The sequence below is a fragment of the Hylobates moloch genome, unplaced genomic scaffold (genome assembly GCF_009828535.3).
Source record: "Hylobates moloch isolate HMO894 unplaced genomic scaffold, HMol_V3 SCAFFOLD_10, whole genome shotgun sequence".
Classification (NCBI taxonomy): Eukaryota; Metazoa; Chordata; class Mammalia; order Primates; family Hylobatidae; genus Hylobates; species Hylobates moloch.
Window position 1 is genome coordinate 32105872 of NW_026652285.1, and position 17369 is coordinate 32123240.

The 17369-nt window shown below is 53.1% G+C and overlaps 3 protein-coding genes across 7 annotated transcripts in view; 1 reads left to right on the top strand and 2 right to left on the bottom strand.

Moving 5' to 3' along the window:
* CIMIP2B (ciliary microtubule inner protein 2B) overlaps window positions 1-3205 on the bottom strand; it is a 39387-nt gene extending 36182 nt beyond the window's left edge. For 2 of the 3 annotated variants that reach the window (XM_058445124.1, XM_058445123.1), the window contains exons 1-2: window positions 2841-3205; window positions 1184-1301 (exon numbers count right to left, since the gene is read on the bottom strand). The gene's annotated coding sequence lies outside the window, so the exon portion shown is untranslated. The remainder of the gene's footprint in view (window positions 1-1183; window positions 1302-2840) is intronic. The other variant, XM_058445125.1, reaches the window with a different exon arrangement.
* On the top strand, window positions 3202-8935 carry TESK1 (testis associated actin remodelling kinase 1). Of its 3 annotated transcripts, none has more exons than XM_032164086.2 (10): window positions 3202-4729; window positions 4875-4996; window positions 5128-5176; window positions 5742-5888; window positions 6230-6312; window positions 6485-6575; window positions 6831-6914; window positions 7063-7152; window positions 7298-7412; window positions 7765-8935. In XM_032164086.2, exons 1-10 carry the CDS (start codon window positions 4511-4513, stop codon window positions 8643-8645), a joined length of 1881 nt encoding a protein of 626 aa, XP_032019977.1. In that variant the 5' UTR covers window positions 3202-4510; the 3' UTR covers window positions 8646-8935. The 3 variants fall into 3 exon arrangements, with proteins under 3 accessions (XP_032019977.1, XP_032019978.1, XP_032019979.1); XM_032164087.2 differs by having other exon boundaries at window positions 8010-8237; XM_032164088.1 differs by lacking the exons at window positions 3202-4729; window positions 4875-4996; window positions 5128-5176; window positions 6230-6312 and having other exon boundaries at window positions 5749-5888.
* Window positions 8936-9024: 89 nt separating this feature from the next.
* On the bottom strand, window positions 9025-17336 carry CD72 (CD72 molecule). Its single transcript, XM_032164089.2, has 9 exons — window positions 17138-17336; window positions 16930-17037; window positions 16092-16163; window positions 15514-15603; window positions 14857-15192; window positions 11749-11894; window positions 10694-10809; window positions 9486-9637; window positions 9025-9202 (listed from the first exon to the last, which is right to left on the bottom strand). Exons 1-8 carry the CDS (start codon window positions 17217-17219, stop codon window positions 9490-9492), a joined length of 1098 nt encoding a protein of 365 aa, XP_032019980.1. The 5' UTR covers window positions 17220-17336; the 3' UTR covers window positions 9025-9202; window positions 9486-9489.
* Window positions 17337-17369: the final 33 nt, after the last annotated feature.

The window sequence follows — 17369 nt, forward strand, 5'->3', positions numbered from 1 at the left end:
GGAGGATGAGATGAGAGAATCACTTGAGCCCAGGAGGTCAAGGTTGCAGTGAACTTTGTGCCACTGCACTCCAGCCTGAAAAAGAGTGAGACCCTGTCTCAAAAAGAAATAAAAAAATAACTAGCAATAATTGAGTACATCACATATGTGTTCAATTATGAGTTCATAATGGTACTTTAAAAAAACCTCATTGGTCAACTTTGGAAGATGCTGGGGAACCAACTCATTACTTTGAAAGCTGGTAAAATAAGTGAGAAACAATCAAGTATTTATTCTGCCTTTCCTAGGAAATGTATCTCTGTGTAACAAATAGTTAATGTGGAAAAGTTTCTCCTCATAGAATTATTCTACCTAATACTTCTATAGGAATTCATTCAAAGAAGGAATGATAATATTATTTTCTAAATTTTTATTTATTTTGAGACAGGGTCTTGCTATGATGCCCAGGCTGGACTCAAGCAACCCTCTCGGCTCAACTTCCCAAGTAGTTGGGACTATAGTCGCATGCCACCATGCCCAGCTTTAACTCCTCTATTAATGAACCTAGACCAGTGGTTCTTATTCGGATCAATTTTGTCCCCCAGAGGACAACTGGCAATGTCTAGACACATTTTTTTATTGTTACAGTCGGGAGGAGGTGCTACTGGCATCCATTAGGTAGAGGCCAGGGATGCTGCTAAACATCCTACAATGCACAGGACAGCCCCCTACAATGAAGAATTTTCCAGTCCAAAATATCAATAGTGCCACAGTTGAGAAACAAATATCAGTTATTAACATCACAAAAAGACCACCACTGTATACCTCCTGATAGAAGTGCTAAAACCACCTACAAATTAGTTTTGCCAAAATAAATCTAAATTTGATTAAGTTACCAATTTATATCAAATACAGAGGATGGAGGAACATGCTAAATTACAACAGAAATCAAGACTAAGAAACTCTACAGGACAAATGAACCAGTTTAAAAAAATAGTAAGAAAAAAGATGGAGAATAAGCATAGATCTGTAAAGACTTAAGAAACATATGGCTGGGTGTGGTGGCTCACACCTATAATCCCAGCACTTTGGGAGGCCAAGGAGGATGGAATGCTTGAGCCCAGGAGTTGAGACCAGCCTGGGCAATGTGGCAAACCCCATCTCTACAAAAATACAAAAATTAGACAGGTGTGGTGGTACCCACCTGTAGTCCCAGCTACTCAGAAGGCTGAGGCAGGAGGATTGCTTGAGCCTCGAGGGTGGAGGTTGCTGTGAGCCGAGATCAACCCACTGCACTCCATCCTGGGTGATACAGCCAGACCCTGTCTCACAAAGAGAGAGAGAGACAGACAGACATATCACCTGCAAAGTACAGACCTAATTTAGATTTTGATTCAAATAAACAATTTTTAAAAATCAAACGTAAGACAGTGAGGGAAATGTAAACTGGATGCTCGATGATATGAAGGAACTATTGTGGTTTTTTTTGGTGTGACAATACTGTGATTTGGTTTTAAAGAAGAATCCTTATCATTTAGAGATAGCGTACTGAAACGTTTACAGGATGAAATGATATGTCAGAAATATACACAAATATGGAATGGGGAAGAGGGCACGGGTATAGATGAAACAAGATTGGCCATGAATTGCTCATTGGAGAATCACTGGCATAGAAGGGTAAATGAAAGCAGGTACTTTCACCTGGGTCAGGTCAAATATGGCAACAGTACAACTGCGGCAAAGGCAAGCCAATTTTGCACTATGGGTTTCCAACAAAACGGTTTTACTAATCCAAGGTAAATAAATATTCATTATTCTATTCTGTGTGCGTGCGTGTGTGTGTGTGTGTGTGTGTGTATGTGTTAAGACATTTTCCATCATAAAAAATTTTAAAAACAACAACAAAAGGTTTTCTTTGAGACAGAGTCCCGCTCTTGTCGCCTAGACAGGAGTGTAATGGCGCGATCTTGGCTCACTGCAACCTCCGCCTCCCGGGTTCAAGCGATTCACCTGCCTCAGACTCCAGAGTAGCTGGGATTACAAGGCGCTCGCCACCTCATCAGGCTAATTTTTTTGTATTTTTAGTAGAGACAGGGTTTCGCCATGTTGGCCAGGCTGGTCTCATCTCCTGATTGAACCACAGTCACAGCCTCCTTCCTAATCAGTCTTGGCCAGGTTGGTCTCATCCTTTCCTGATTGAACCACAGTCACAGCCTCCTTCCTAATCAGTCTCCCTGCCTCCATACAACCACCGCAATCATCTTTCCAAAATAGGCACCTGGCTCTTTGGCTTGGAATTACCATCACCAACTACTACAGTAATTCTCAAACGTGATAAAGGGCCAGAACCCAGTGTCGGTTAAAAGATCTATGATATTAAACAAAATGAGGCATAAATTCTTAGTGTTTACAGATGTCATACAATAAAAAGCAAATTCACAAATTAGTTGTAGATGTTAACATTAATGTGATGAATGAGCGTGTGCTGAGACCAAATGCCTCCAGGAAAAAGAACAGGAGGCACGTGCCCCGCGCAATTCTGTGAGGTTGGCCTGCCTCCACCGGCTGTGGAAGGATTGCGAATGTCTCCCGTTCCTCTCGCTCCTAACTTGTGCAATACCTTCCCTTGTACGGCGCACCAAGACAGCATCTGGCCTTGTCTGGACTCTAAGGCATCATATATCATTTATGACCGTCGTTATTCTTTTCTCAGTAGCCCTCGACAAGTGAGTAGTATTTCTTCACTCCAACTCTCATAAACGTGTAACCGGACTCCATTGGAAGACGGTAACCCCACGCGATACGGACTGTGCTTGTATTAATTTTCTTTTAAGCTTACTACAGAAATATTAATACAGTACTTGAGAATTCCCGAAGGCCTCGCTTCCTCAGCTCTCTCAGCCTGCGTCCGCATCCGAGACCGCAGCTTTCACTCCCGCCGCCCACCGTTCCGCCGCTAGGTGGCAGGCGGCTCAACGACGCCCTTTTAAACCGTTTGCCCCGGCGTGTCCCGCCGGGATCGCGTGTCACCACCCAATCCTGGCGATGATTGGCTATTTCGCCGAGGCCGGAGGAGGAGCCAGCAGCAGAACCGGAAGCGTCTGGTACGGCGAGTGCACGGAGTCCTCAGACTGCGTGCGCACCCAGGCACCGCGCCGACTTAAAGAGGCCAGTTGCAGCCCCTCCTCCGGCCTGAGGGGGCAGACCTTGTCCCTATGTGGAGGGCGGAACCCTCACACTGAGGAGGGCTGGGTCACACTGAGGGGAGGAGTCACCTTGAGAGGAGGGGTCACAATGACTAGTGGTGTCCCTCGGAGGTGGGGTCTCACTGCGTGGGAGGAACACAGAGCAGGGGGTGCAGCACTGAGGGGTTCTGACACACACTGACGGTGGCAGTGCCACACTGGGGAAAAGTGCCCCTGAAAGGGAGGTGTCTCACTGAGGAAAGGAGGGGTCTCCGAGGGACAGCGTTCTTTGAGGGGGTGGGATCTTGCGGAAGGAGCGGCTTCCCTGCAGGTGGAGGCTTCTCTCTTAGAGTCGTTTGGACAAAGTAGTAAGAGGGAGGTCCCGGCTGGGAGGAGGAGCTGGACTCTCTTCTTTATTGGGAGGCGGCAGGATGAAGTGAGGAGGAGTCGGGGCTAAGCTGGGTGTGGGCCGGCCAAAGGCTCCCTGTAGCCCCGGGGTATCACAACCTCCCGTGAAGGTAGAAGGTGTTAGGGAGGCCAGAGGTTCAAGGTGTCGGAGTCGAAGAGACCTGGGAAATGGGCAGGCTGGGCCGGGGCGCAGGCCAGGAAGGTGGACAGGTTGCTGGGCTGCCTCTGATTGCGGCTGGGCCTGAGGGGCCTACGTTTCTGCCCCGTTGGTCCCTGGAGCCCAGGAATCCGGCAGGCTTGGGCCCGACCCTCAACGGACAGTAACCCAGGGAGGAGAGGGGACTCCCTGGGCAGCTAAGCTTCGCATGCGCACCATCAGCCCTTAATTCCCTTCCGTTATTCAAGCTCAGGCCTGAGCTTATTTGACCCGGGCGGCCCAGGGCATCGCGGCCGGAAAGCCGGGAGGCGGGGTTGCGCACCTGAGGGGGCGTGGCCGCTGCCGGGAGGCCGGGCTGGAAGGAGTTAAGCGGAGGCCCGGCCCAGCCCCGCCCCCGGCAGGCCGCTGAGCCTGAGCCCCGGCGGCTCAGCGGAGCAGCCGCCGCCCGCCTGCCCGCCCGCCTCCGCCCGCGGCAAGCCAGCCCGCCGGCGCCCGGGAGCGCTGCCGCCACCGTCGCCGCCACCGTCACAGCCACCGCCCGGTCCAGGCCCAAGCCCAGGCCCTGCGCGGAGCGGAGCAAAGCGGCGCGGCGTCCACCCGGGCCCAGCCAGCCGGCGCGGCGGGGGCGGGTCCAGGATCTTCGGCGGATCTTCCATTCTCAGGGCGGGAGCGGGAGTCCGGGCGCCCGGGATCGGGCTGGGCCCGCGCCCATGGCCAGCGCGGCCTGCCCGGGCCCCGGAGACCCTGCCATGTGAGGCAGGCCCGGGCTGGGGGCCCGGCCATGGCCGGAGAACGGCCCCCACTGCGGGGCCCTGGGCCCGGGCCTGGCGAGGTGCCGGGGGAGGGGCCCCCGGGGCCGGGGGGCACGGGCGGAGGCCCGGGCCGGGGCCGCCCCTCCTCCTACCGGGCTCTCCGCAGCGCCGTGTCTAGCCTGGCGCGTGTGGACGATTTTCACTGCGCGGAGAAGATCGGGGCCGGCTTCTTCTCTGAGGTCTACAAGGTAGGACCGGCCGAGAGGGCAGAGGGGTGGGACCGAGCCTTCAACAAGAGGCCGAAACTAGGGGGCCGGGAGTGCGGGGAAGAGGGTCCAGACTCCGGCGACCCGCCCGACCTGCCCGGCCCTCGCCGGCCGCTCCTGCCCCCAGGTTCGGCACCGACAGTCAGGGCAAGTCATGGTGCTGAAGATGAACAAGCTCCCCAGTAACCGGGGCAACACACTACGGGAAGTGCAGCTGATGAACCGGCTCAGGCACCCCAACATCCTAAGGTGAGTGGCTCCAGTCTCTGGACAGCTTGCTGGGCGGGAGAGAAAGGGAAAGATCCCGCGGGAAAAGTGGAACTGAGGAGGAGCTGAGGCCCTTAACAGCCTACCCTTCTATCTTCCCCATCCTCTTGCAGGTTCATGGGGGTCTGTGTGCACCAGGGACAGCTGCACGCTCTTACAGAGGTGAGGATAGGCCAGGAAGGAGGGATCCCCACCCCCCTTCACCCCCAAGGATAAAGGGAGTCAACAGGCCTGGTGGATCTACGGAGGACTAGTGAGAGGCAACAGGATCTCCTCCCAGGGGAGGCTTTCCTGAACTTCCCTTTAGGCAAACCACATATAAAAGGCCTCAGCTGGTCTTATTCTCTGTATCCCCTAAAACAGTGCTGTCCAATAGAATTTTCTTCAGTGACGGAAATGTTTTCTATCTGTGAGATACTGTATAGTGTCCAATACAGTTGCCACTAGCCGTATGTGGTTAAATTTAAATTATTTTCATTGTTTAGATTATTTTTTGTGGGTCAACTTGATTAAATAAAAATTTTTTTAATTATTTAAATTGTTGCGCATGGCTAATGGCTACTGAGTTGAACAGGGCAACCCTGGAACATGGATGGGGGTGTCCTACAGCACAATCTTACCCCTCTGACCTCTGTGATCCTCTGGAGTGTCCCTTAGCGTATAAGTGGGGGACCTAGAGTACAGACTGAAGTCTGACATCCATTCCCATTCTCCTCCTATGCACCAGTATATGAATGGGGGGACATTGGAACAGCTGCTCAGCTCCCCTGAACCCCTATCCTGGCCGGTCAGGCTCCGCCTGGCCCTGGACATTGCCCGAGGCCTGCGGTACCTGCACTCCAAAGGTGTATTTCACCGGGACCTCACATCCAAGGTAGGCTAGCGGGGTGGGTGGAGGCATGAAAGAGGGTTTGAGACTATTAGGTTGTAACTGGCCTGTGGATGTTGGAATGTGGATAATAGATATATTAGGATGTTGGAGTGGCAAGGCATTGGAGAATATTGGGGGACCAGGGTGAGGGGAGTGCTCGGAGGGACTGAGCAGCACTGTTTGGAGTGTTGGATGATGTTGCAATATTGAAATGCCTTGAAAAACTGGGAGAGCAGAGAGGGTTGGAGTTATGCTGGAGTGACAGGGCTTTGGGTTATACATTGGGAGGCCAGAGAGCAGAAGATGATGAGTGCGTGGGGATACTATGTGTATGTGTGTGTCAGAACTGTCTAGTCCGACGGGAAGATCGAGGATTCACCGCTGTCGTGGGTGACTTCGGGCTGGCTGAAAAGATTCCTGTGTATAGGTGAGATGAATGTCCCTGTTCCCTCCAAATCTCCCAGAGTGCCCCTATCTGATGTCCCCAGAGCCCCAGCGATGTTTCCCTTGGGGAGAGGAGGGAGTTCGCTTCATCCCCTTTTGCCTGGGGGGGATGCCTGAGTAGGATGTTTCTGACCACCCTGCCCCTGCCCCTGCAGGGAGGGGGCAAGGAAGGAGCCATTGGCCGTGGTGGGCTCCCCATACTGGATGGCTCCAGAGGTGTTACGGGGTGAGCTGTATGATGAGAAGGTGAGACATCAACCCTTCAGATCCCCAAGGCCTTCGGAGACCCTTGAGGTGTTCTCATAAAGCCCCATCCATCCCCAAAACAACCCTACCAGATCTTCAGGAGTCCCCAGGATCCCTTTGCCCCTCACAGTCACCCTTCCAACACATGAAAACTGTCAAGATCCCCCACCCTCAACCAAATTCTGCTATATTCTGTCAAAATTCTGAAATGAAAACTGTTAATTCTTCCCCGACACTATTATCTCTGACCCCCAGGCTGATGTCTTTGCCTTCGGAATTGTCCTCTGTGAGCTCATCGCCCGAGTACCTGCAGACCCTGACTACCTACCACGCACTGAGGTGAATGTCTCTAGGTTTGCAAAGAAAGAACTCCAGACTAGCTGGCTTATAACCAAGGAGGATTCCCTAGAGGCTGAGGTTCTGACTGGGGAGCAGAAGGAGAACCCAAGAAAAGCTGACTTGGAGGTCCCTCCTTCTGTCCCCACAGGACTTTGGCCTGGATGTGCCTGCTTTCCGAACTCTGGTGGGGGATGACTGCCCACTGCCTTTCCTGCTCCTGGCCATCCACTGCTGCAGCGTAAGAGCCTCACACTCCTTCCTGCCCCACCCTGCCCCCATCCATAAGCTGCCATGGCTGCCCTATAGGACCCAGGTGATGGGAGGAAACTCAGAGACCCTCTTTCGGAGCACTGAGTGAAGCCGTTCCTGTCTCTACCCATCAGCTGGAACCCAGCACCCGTGCCCCCTTCACCGAAATTACCCAGCACCTGGAATGGATCCTGGAGCAGCTGCCTGAGCCAGCCCCACTCACCAGGACTCCCCTGACCCACAATCAGGGTAAGTGAGCATGACCTTGACCCAGCTTGAGTCCTTTGGCCTTTCTCCTCCTTAGAACTCAGAGGTGACGTGGGGGAGGCTAAGTATATTTATTAGTTGAAAAGGCTGGGGGTCGGGCTGGGGTAGGGTGGGAGGACATCTCCAAGAAGACAGTTTCCTAATGCTAAAGCTTGAGGGAGAGGAGGGGAAAGAAGTAAAAGGGGCCTGGAGAAGACATCGTCCCTTACCAAAGCACCAGGTGGGACTCCCTTTTTCAAGCTGTAGTCCCACCAGCCTCCTGGAGAATAGTGAGGCCCTCAAGGAGCTGTGATCAAATGCTGAGGACAGTGATTCCAGACTTCTCTGTCTACAGGCTCTGTTCCAAGAGGGGGTCCCTCTGCCACGCTTCCCAGGCCAGACCCCCGGCTTTCCCGAAGCCGGTCAGACCTCTTCCTGCCCCCATCACCAGAATCACCCCCCAACTGGGGGGACAATCTGACTCGAGTCAACCCCTTCTCACTACGGGAAGACCTCAGGGGTGGCAAGATCAAGCTCTTGGACACACCCAGCAAGCCAGTCCTGCCTCTTGTGCCACCATCACCATTCCCATCCACGCAGCTGCCCTTGGTGACCACTCCGGAGACCCTGGTCCAGCCTGGAACACCTGCCCGCCGCTGCCGCTCACTACCCTCATCCCCTGAGCTCCCCCGCCGTATGGAGACAGCACTGCCAGGTCCTGGCCCTCCCCGCATGGGCCCCTCGGCTGAAGAGAAGATGGAGTGCGAGGGTAGCAGTCCTGAGCCGGAACCTCCAGGACCAGCACCCCAGCTGCCTCTGGCTGTGGCCACAGACAACTTCATCAGCACCTGTTCCTCAGCCTCCCAACCCTGGTCCCCTAGATCAGGACCTGTCCTCAATAACAATCCCCCAGCTGTGGTGGTGAACTCCCCACAAGGCTGGGCTGGGGAGCCCTGGAACCGGGCCCAGCATAGCCTGCCCCGGGCGGCAGCCCTGGAGCGGACAGAACCCTCGCCACCCCCTTCAGCTCCCCGGGAGCCCGATGAGGGGCTGCCCTGTCCTGGCTGCTGCCTCGGCCCCTTCAGCTTTGGCTTCCTGTCCATGTGCCCCCGCCCCACACCAGCTGTTGCCCGCTACCGCAACCTGAACTGTGAGGCGGGCAGTCTCCTCTGCCACCGAGGGCACCACGCCAAGCCACCCACACCCAGCCTGCAGCTGCCTGGGGCACGCTCTTAGCAGTGGAGCCTGTGGTCTCAGGCCTCCAACTTTGGCCTTCAGGACACCCTGTAAGAACAGAGCACACTTGCTGGACAGTGCCAGTTCTAGATGGGCTGACCGGCTCTTCTCCCCATGTAGGGGAGCCCCAGCATGGACTCAAGGGACAGAGCACTTCCAGTCGACCCCTGGCTCGCATTCCCGTGGGGATCACTGAACCAGACACAGCATTGCTGACACATGAGACTAACACGTGCAATTATTTAAAAAGATTTCAATAAAACTGCCTGGCTGGCTCCGGGCTGCCCCTATCCGCTCAGCCCGTGCGCCCTCCTCCCCCACCCCATTCTACCATGGGAAGTTCTTGGGGGGAAGCCAAAGTCCCTTCTAGAGGTGGCTCCACCCTTTTCCCAGGAACAGTCCAGTTTCAGGAAGAGGGAGCAGGCAGCAGGCTGGCTGGAAGTATCAGGTGTGGATCAGCTGGTGGCTGGGCACTGCCCACAATGAAGGAGATGGTCTGAGGACCCGCAGGCCTCAGGTTAGGAAGGAGGGGCACAGGTTCTTGTTGGCATGAGTGTCTGGAAGAGTAAAGTATTGGTGAGCTCTGCGGTTGACTTAACCCTCATCCCGCTCACCCCATTTCCTCCTCAGCTCTTGACAGCCACATCACCAGCCTCCCATAAGTTGTAGGCCTTACCTGTCCCTCCCTGCCCACCCCACCCTAACAAGCAGACCAAGCAACTGGAGGCTGTGGAGGAACTTTCATCCCAGGTACAAGTTTTCTCTCGGGCCCCTGGGCCCCTGCTCTGAGTCCCTCTGCCCCTGGACTCCCCATGCCTCAGCCCCATCCCTCACTCTTACCAGCTCAGTGCAAAGGGCTGTCCAAATCTGGAAACCTGAAAGCTGTCATCTCACAGATGTAGGGAAGATAACTTCTACATGCCTCTGACTCCAGTTTCCACCATGTCCAACTTTTATGTACCTTGGTACATCTTGAGCTTTGAGCATAAGTCCTAAAAAGTAGTAAGGTAGAGCTGGGATATGCTCTGGACATATCCCACCCTCCCTTCTCTCCCCTTCCCCTGCATAAAACCTAAGTCCTAACTCACCTGCCTACCTAAGGCCACATCTGGGCATGGTTCAGGACAGATGTCTGGAGTTCAACTAAAACAGGCTTTAGAACCAGCAGAGGGAAAAATCACTTTGAGGTCTTAAAGATGGGAAGGCCAGGCTGGGCACGGTGGCTCACGCCTGTAATCCCAGCACTTTGGGAGGCCAAGGCGGGCGGATCACAAGGTCAGGAGATCGAGACCATCCTGACTAACACAGTGAAACCCCGTCTCTACTAAAAATACAAAAAAATTAGCCAGGCGTGGTGGCGTGCGCCTGTAGTCCCAGCTGCTGGGGAGGCTGAGGCAGGAGAATGGCGTGAGCCCGGGAGGCGGAGCTTGCAGTGAGCCGAGATGGCACCACTGCACTCCAGCTTGGGAGACAGAGCGAGAATCCATCTCAAAAAAAAAAAAAAAAAAAGATGGGAAGGCCAACTGGGGAACATAAGGAGGTTGCCACCCTGTTTCAGGGTCCCTAGGGTTGATCCTCAATGGTACCCCATTGCTCTCTTGATCACAGTGAAGTGGAGCTTCGATGGTACCCCCGCTGCTCCGTTGCTTACTTCACTGAGGCAGCTCTAGTGCCCCAAGTGGCCGCTACTGAGAAAGTACAACCTCAATTTGGGTGGCCTTGTCGAAGGATGGAGAAACGCTGCTGTCCTCAGCTGTGGAGCCTTAACTAAATCCTTAATGTCTCCCCCTAAAAGATAGCGTAGGTCCCAACCTAGTAGTTACTGAAACAAAAAAGCATGTGCCAGGGACTTCTAGGTGGAAATAGAATGGAGAATAAGATTGTCCTAAGAAGTTATTAATCAAATAGAGGAAACAGACAAATAGGCAATTACAGTGTTGATTTATGGGAGAGTTCTGAGGGGAGCAAGTGGGAAGGAAATCTGATTACCATGTCTTTATGGAGGGGATTATGGAGTTGAAAATACCCAGAAGTCCTAACAGACTTACCTAGTGTGTTGTGTATCATCGGTCAACTTCCCATCCTTGTTAGAGCTGAGGCCAGTCCAATATGAATCCCCTGAATCACGATTTGGCAACAGCCAATTTAAGGCGAAGTAAGAATGCTAAGGAGAGATTCAGAGAGACCAAAGATAAGTGGAGAGTGATGAGAAATACGGAAGAAAATGCACGCCCTAGGGAGGACTCAGCTTTGGCAAGGGGGCTGTATATATAACAGCTCTTTGGTAACTTGTCCCTGAATCCATCAAGTGCCACCCTGCAGATACAGGCTCACTGCTAAATTTGCCTTCCAGCTAAGTGAGAATCTCTGCCAGCCTTTGGAGGGGAGTCATTCTGTGTGCTGTTCTGGCCCCAAGGGACTAATCCCTACAATCCAGCCCACCCAGGTGTGGGACCTCTCTGCCTGAGAGGCCACAAGAGTCAAGGAACCTGTCAAGCAGCCCAGGGAGCTGACCAGCAAGCTGAGATGAGATACAGATTAAAGTAGAGGCCGGGTGCGGTGGCTCACACCTGTAATCCCAGCACATTGGGAGGCTGAGGCAGGTGGATCGCCTAAGGTCAGGAGTTGGAGACCAGCCTGACCAATATGGTGAAACCCCATCTCTATTAAAAATACAAAAATTAGCTGGGCGTGGTGGTGTGTGACTGTAGTCCTGGCTACTCAGGAGGCTGAGACAGGAGAATTGCTTGAACCCAGGAGGCGGAGGTTGCAGTGAGCTGAGATTATACAATTGCACTCAAGCCTGGGTGACAGAGTGAGACTCTGTCTCAAAAAAAAAAAAAAAAAAAATGTAGATATAGTTCCTAAGTTTCCACTCTCATGCCAACTCTAATCAGTTAGTAGGGGCTGCCTGGACCACTGTGCTGAGAAGATGCAGAGGTTATTTCCAAGCTCAGAGGTCAAGAGTATTGTGATTCTCAGTTTCTTCCATGGAAAAGGAATGGCCACCCCAGCCATGTGTGCACTGCCATTCCTGACTTGATGACATATGTCCCTTTACCTAATAGTACCCACTACAGTCTATGAGTAAGGATATGCTTACTGATTGTTGATAAATTTCTCTGAATGTGGCCAGCTTGGAAGTCAGAGTTTCACAATGTTTTTGGCTCTCCTGCCAATTTTTCGAAGTAGGTGAGATGTAAAAGCAGCTTTTCTGATGCATTATCCATCCCATTGGACAGCAGGTGTCTAAAAAGCAGAAAGAGTGTGATAGCAGCAATAGTTGGGATGAAAGTGACTACTCAGCAATCTTTTGCTAACGATGTTCCCCTAGGGCTAATCTCAGCACCTTCATGGACTTCTATGATCTTTGCAATCTTTCTTTCTTTTGCATCCCCTGGAAACACCATACCTGTCCTTACTTAGTAAAAAGACTTTAACATTCAACAACATTACTTCTTAGCAATCTGGGACGTCTGTCTTAATAGGGCTGATTTTATTACCCCAATTTCTGAACAATTGCAGTCCACCCTGACACTTTACCTAACATCTCTTGGGCCCATCTCCTCCACTCCCTAAAGCACCCCCCACTGCACATCCTCCACTCCTCCATCACTGGCCCCCTCCTTCCCTCTCCAATTTCCTACAAGCAGAAAATGTTGGGTCCTGTTTTGCAGAAACTGAGCTCTCTCCTTTTCCCTTCTCTCCACCTCAAAATTTCTCTTCTCTGTTCTTCTTTTCCCAACTATCCATAAGAAATAAATATCCCTCTTTCTTCAACATCCTATATCCCAATCTGCACTTCTGATCCCAGGCCACCTCTCTCCATTGCTTTGTTCCATCAGTCCTACCTTCATCACTCAAAAATCATTCCCTCTCCACTAGCTCCCTCTCTTCTCTCTACATGTCCTCATGTCCCCACCCTGCTACTCCCTTGAGCTACTGTCCTATGGCAACTTAAAGGAATAAAAAGAAATCCCTGCTGGGCACAATGGCTCACTTCTGTAATCCCAGCACTTTGGGAGGCCAAGGCGGGGTGGATCACCTGAGGTCAGGAGTTCAAGACCAGCCTGGTCAACATGGTGAAACCCCACCTCTACTAAAAATACCAAAAAATACCCAGGCACCATGGCGCATGCCTATAATCCCAGCTACTCAGGAGGCTGAGGCAAAAGGATCGCTTGAACCCAGGAGGCAGAGGTTGCAGTGAGCCCAGATCACGCCACTGCACTCCAGCCTGGGAGTGCACTTCAGTCTCATAGAGTGAGACTCCGCCTCAAAAAAAAAAAAAAAAAGAAATCCGTATGGCCAAATGGAAGAGGGTGAGGAGATAAGTGGCACAGTGAAAGGTAGGCAGGGGTGTTGGAAGCCATGTTAAGGATTTTTATTTTTATATTATGAGGAAGAGAAAGTCAGTGTAGGGTTTTACATAGAGGAATTTTGTTCACTAGCTATATCCCAAGTGCCTGGGTGCAGTGCTAGAACATATTATATGTTGTGTATTCCATAACTGTTTATGTAATCAATTAACTGGAATGCTCTAGATTGGGGTGACATGATCAGATTTTTGTTTGTAAAAGATTACCCTGGCTCCAGTATGAAGAATGGACTGCAGGGAGAGGAGTGAGTAGGAAAAACATTTAGAAAGCTGTTGCAGATATCCTTGGAAAAGATGAGGATGGGCAAAAATCCAAATGGATATATAGACTCGGTGATGGAAAGTGAAGGGAATTCCTCTCTGAAAGAGTGGAAGATGAGGGCATCTGCTGAAAATGAGGGAGAAGGAGTTACTATGGAGAGTAAGCTGACCACTGCAGAGGTTGCCAGGCAGTGCTGAGAGACTAGAGTCTCAGTGGCACTGAGCAGAATGATTCCACAATTTGTCACACCTTGGTGCTGACCATGGGCAGTTGGGTTCATCCAGAGTTGAAATTTTGCCCATCAGGTACACTAGAAGGATAACGGAACAAAGAAGTGAGTGAGGCAGGTGCGGTGGCTCACGACTGTAATCTCAGCACTTTGGGAGGCTGAGGCAGGAGGATCGCTTGAGCCCAGGAGTTCGATACCAGCCAGGGAAACATAGTGAGACCTTGTCTCTATTTTTAAAAGTAAGTGAGTAGTTAAAGTGATGGGCTCCAAACCCATGATAGGTAGGAGAGAAGTGTGGACAGGAGACAGCTGATGGGAAGGGATAAAAAAGGGTGTCAGTTGATTGGAGGCCTCGGCTGACGGGAAGGGAGATAAAGGGGAGTTAGCAGATTGGAGGCCTCTATGAGATCAAAAAAGTATGGGGAAAACCTGCAGGAGTGGTGGGCAGCTGTGATCAGAGTGGAAGTCTGAAACCATCCTTTTGCCGGAAGAGCAGTTTGGGAGGTAGAGGTCTAAGGTGCTGCTAAGAGAAAGGGCAGCCCTGGCATGGAACTGATGGTCACAGAGGGTAAGGTTAAGGAAATGAGGGCAAGGGGTGCCTGCACATAATCTTGCTGTCTTATGCCTGGGGATATCACCCAGATGACCCCCAAACTAGACAGAGCCTAAACCTGATCATAGCCCAAAAACACCCCAGTCCCCTCGGGCCTGGCACCTTGCCTAGACCCTCAGCCTGTTTTGATACAGCCTTACCTCTTTTATGTGTCCCTTTCCCCATCTCCACCTACTGGCTGGGGTCCTGCTTTCAAAATGAATGCACACCCCATCCTAGTTCCCTACACCACAACTCTCAGCTCCACCTCACTGTGAGTGCTGAGCGCCTCACTGCCTTGCCCCACCACCAGGTTGCACTCCATGTCAGCCAGTAAGTCTTACCCTTTGGGGAGATTTCAGCTATAATGAAAATTAATTAAAAATGAGGTCCCTGTCTTTAGAAAGATGTGCAAACTGCCAAGTTCACATCCAAATTTGGGGGCGTTCCCAGATCCTTGTCACTGATATCAACCGGAAGAAACCTTGGACAGTGTGATTTGGACTGCTGGCTGCCATCCTCCTCTCCCCTACAGGATGAGCCTTGGAGCTGGGTGGGTCCCCCTAAATCTAGTATGCAGCTTGGTCCTTCTCTCTGTTGGCCAAGGCTGAACAGCTCATGTCAGCCACCACTCTGGTTCACTGCCCCTTTCCTGAACACCTCACAGGCCCCTGGGTGATAGACCCCTGCCACTAGTATCTCCTTGCTCCAATCCATCCTTCCCTTCTCTCCTCTACCCAGAGCCAATACCTGCTGGATGGCATGGGAAGAAGGGCTTCAGTGTGTTCTCCATGTTGCTCAGCTTCTGCTCCAAGGCCCTCCTCTGTTGCTCCTCACTTTGCAAGGTCTCCTTCGTCTTCTCTCTGTCTGCCTGGCAGGCCTGTAGCTGCCCTTCGGCCGCCTGATGAGCCCTCTGTTCCACCTGTAGTGCTTCCTGACTCTGCGCCAGCTCTCTCCTGGACCCCTGCAGATCCTCTGCACTCTGTCCCAGCTGCGTTATCTTGAGGCGGAGCTGCTGCCTCAGGCTGCTGTTAGTGGCTTCCAGAACCCTGTTCATCTGCTGGAGCTGCTGAGACACCTGCAGATCTGTTTGGCCACAGAGATTTGGTGGATGTCTTCTCCAGCCCTGCCCTAGTGCCCTGAGACTGCAGCAGCAGCCCTTTTTCTACTTCTTGCAACTTTTTGCATCACAGGCTGAAATACAAGATTTGACCGCCTAAAGCGTAAGGAGGTACTGGATTAGGTGAGGACAATTCAGGAAGACAACAGCCCTGGCTGGAAACCAAACCCAAAGCTAAGGATGTGGTGGTAGTGACTATGATCCCTGCTGAGGAAGATCAGCTTGGGGGCGAGAGTCGGGACGAAAGTCGTTCGGTGTAAGTGGGAAGTGGGGACAGCCTTACTCACAGCGCACTCCCAGGCAGATGGCGGCCACTCCTAACAGCAGGCAGGTGAGGAGCAGGCCGAGCAGGAGGTATCGCAGGCAGGCTGTGCGGCCTTAGGGAGACAGTGGGATGGATGCGGGCAGTCAGCCCCCGGAAAGAATGTAGAGAGGAGGGGACAGGTCCGTGGGGGAGACCCCTGGGGAAGGCATCCCTAAGAGGAGGGCGGTGCAGAGCTGAGGGGGCAAGCATGGTGGTTTCTGTTGGGTAGCGGGGTGTTTCGCAGGTAGGGGAGAGGGTGTTCCAGAATCAGTGCTGGTGAGGACTCGGGGGCGTTACCTGGGAGAAGGGGAAGGAAATATCAGACGGAGAGAGGGGAACGGGGGCAGGTAGGTGAATTGGGACGATCCGCAGGGGGGCGGTGCACGTCGGATTCAGGCGCACCGGATGAAGGTGAATGTGGCACGGCAGCCGGGGCAGTCGGAAGCGCTGCGCCCGGGCTCATCCCGGGAAGAGCTGCACCACCCCGCGGGGCCCAGCGCCATCCGCAGCCGGGACAGGCGCGAGCACGTGACCCCGCGGCCGCCCCGCACAGGCACTCACAGGAGAGAATCCGCCAGACAGCTGGTGACGTCACGGCTCTCCAGGACTCAGTTGGCTGCTCCGACTTGACCGCTGTCGAGGGGAGCATCCAGTGTGAGACGGAAAGCCCCGAGGATTGCCCCTTCTCCTCCTGCGCACCCGCTTCGCCGTCGCCACTGGGAAACTCCAGTCTGCCCCACGTTGCCCGCTAGAGTTGCTCTGGGACAGCGTGTCACTCTCCTGAGTTCTTCCTCTGCCCGGGACTCTCTCGGCTCCCTCCTGGGTCTCACTGTATCTTTTCCCGGGACCCCCTCATCTCTCCTAGTTCTCCCTTTATCGTTTCCTCAGACGCCCCTTATCTGTCGGCTCCAAACCCTCTCCCCCTTTGCTCTCATCCATCTCCCATCACCTCTTTTCCCTCCCATGGCTCCCCGTTTCCCATTAGAACTCATCCCCCACAGGGCTGCCCTATCCCTCCGCAGCCCTTATCTCCCCGACTGGGGTCTCCACCTTGCCGGAGGAATCTTTCTTCCTCCCCTGGCTCCCATTTACCCTGTTCCTATTCTTCTGTTTCCTAAGAACCGCCCTCCTCCTTTCCCCAGGGTATTGTGCTCTCAAGAATACTGTGGGCCATGGCGTGGGGGCGCACGCCTGCAATCCCAACACTTTGGGAGGCCAGGGCAGGAGGATCACTTGAGCCCAGGAGGTCGAGGCTGCAGTGAGCCATGATCACGCCACTGCACTCCATCCTGAGTGACAGAACAAGACCCTGTCTCAAGAACAACAACAAAAACATTGTGGACTCCCCAGCTCAAGACACAGCCCCCCAACAAACACACATCCCCCAGGCTCTCCAGACCTGCTTTGTCCCCTAGTACAGAAGAAGCCAAGCTTGAGGGCCCCCCTCGGACTGTGGGCACTTGAACATTCTCATAGGTGAGTTCCCCATCTTCGTCAGCCCCTGGGTCTGGAGAGAAGAGAAAAGGGACCAAGGTGGGATTTGGGAATGGGATCTGTGGGGCGGGGAGTGGGGATGCAGGATCAAGGCGAGGCCTCATCCCCCTTACCCTGTCCTAACCGGCTGGAGATGCTCTTCTTCAGGGGAGCCTTCACAAACCTCAGATCTGCATAGGTGATGGCTTCAGCCATGGTCCCGAGCAGCTCTGCCCCCACTCCTCTTCCCTGTCATCAACCGTCCTCCCTTGCCCCTCTCTTCTCTGTCCCTTTACAACTAGGCTCTGTGTTCCCTCTGTGACTGCACGGCTTAGCAATTGGCCCTGTGACTTCCAGTCACAAAAG

What these genes read in the sequence shown, in the direction of transcription:
- TESK1 (XM_032164086.2), top strand. Translation starts at nt 4,511, where the DNA reads ATGGCCGGAGAACGGCCCCCACTGCGGGGCCCTGGGCCCGGGCCTGGC. An exon ending in AGCTGCACGCTCTTACAGAG is followed by an intron (nt 5,177 to 5,741) that starts GTGAGGATAGGC and finishes CCTATGCACCAG; the next exon opens with TATATGAATGGGGGGACATT. An exon ending in ACTACCTACCACGCACTGAG is followed by an intron (nt 6,915 to 7,062) that starts GTGAATGTCTCT and finishes CTGTCCCCACAG; the next exon opens with GACTTTGGCCTGGATGTGCC.
- CD72 (XM_032164089.2), bottom strand. Translation starts at nt 17,219, where the DNA reads ATGGCTGAAGCCATCACCTATGCAGATCTGAGGTTTGTGAAGGCTCCC. An exon ending in TGTACTAGGGGACAAAGCAG is followed by an intron (nt 16,164 to 16,929) that starts GTCTGGAGAGCC and finishes TCCCCTCGACAG; the next exon opens with CGGTCAAGTCGGAGCAGCCA. An exon ending in TGTCTGGCGGATTCTCTCCT is followed by an intron (nt 15,604 to 16,091) that starts GTGAGTGCCTGT and finishes TGTCTCCCTAAG; the next exon opens with GCCGCACAGCCTGCCTGCGA.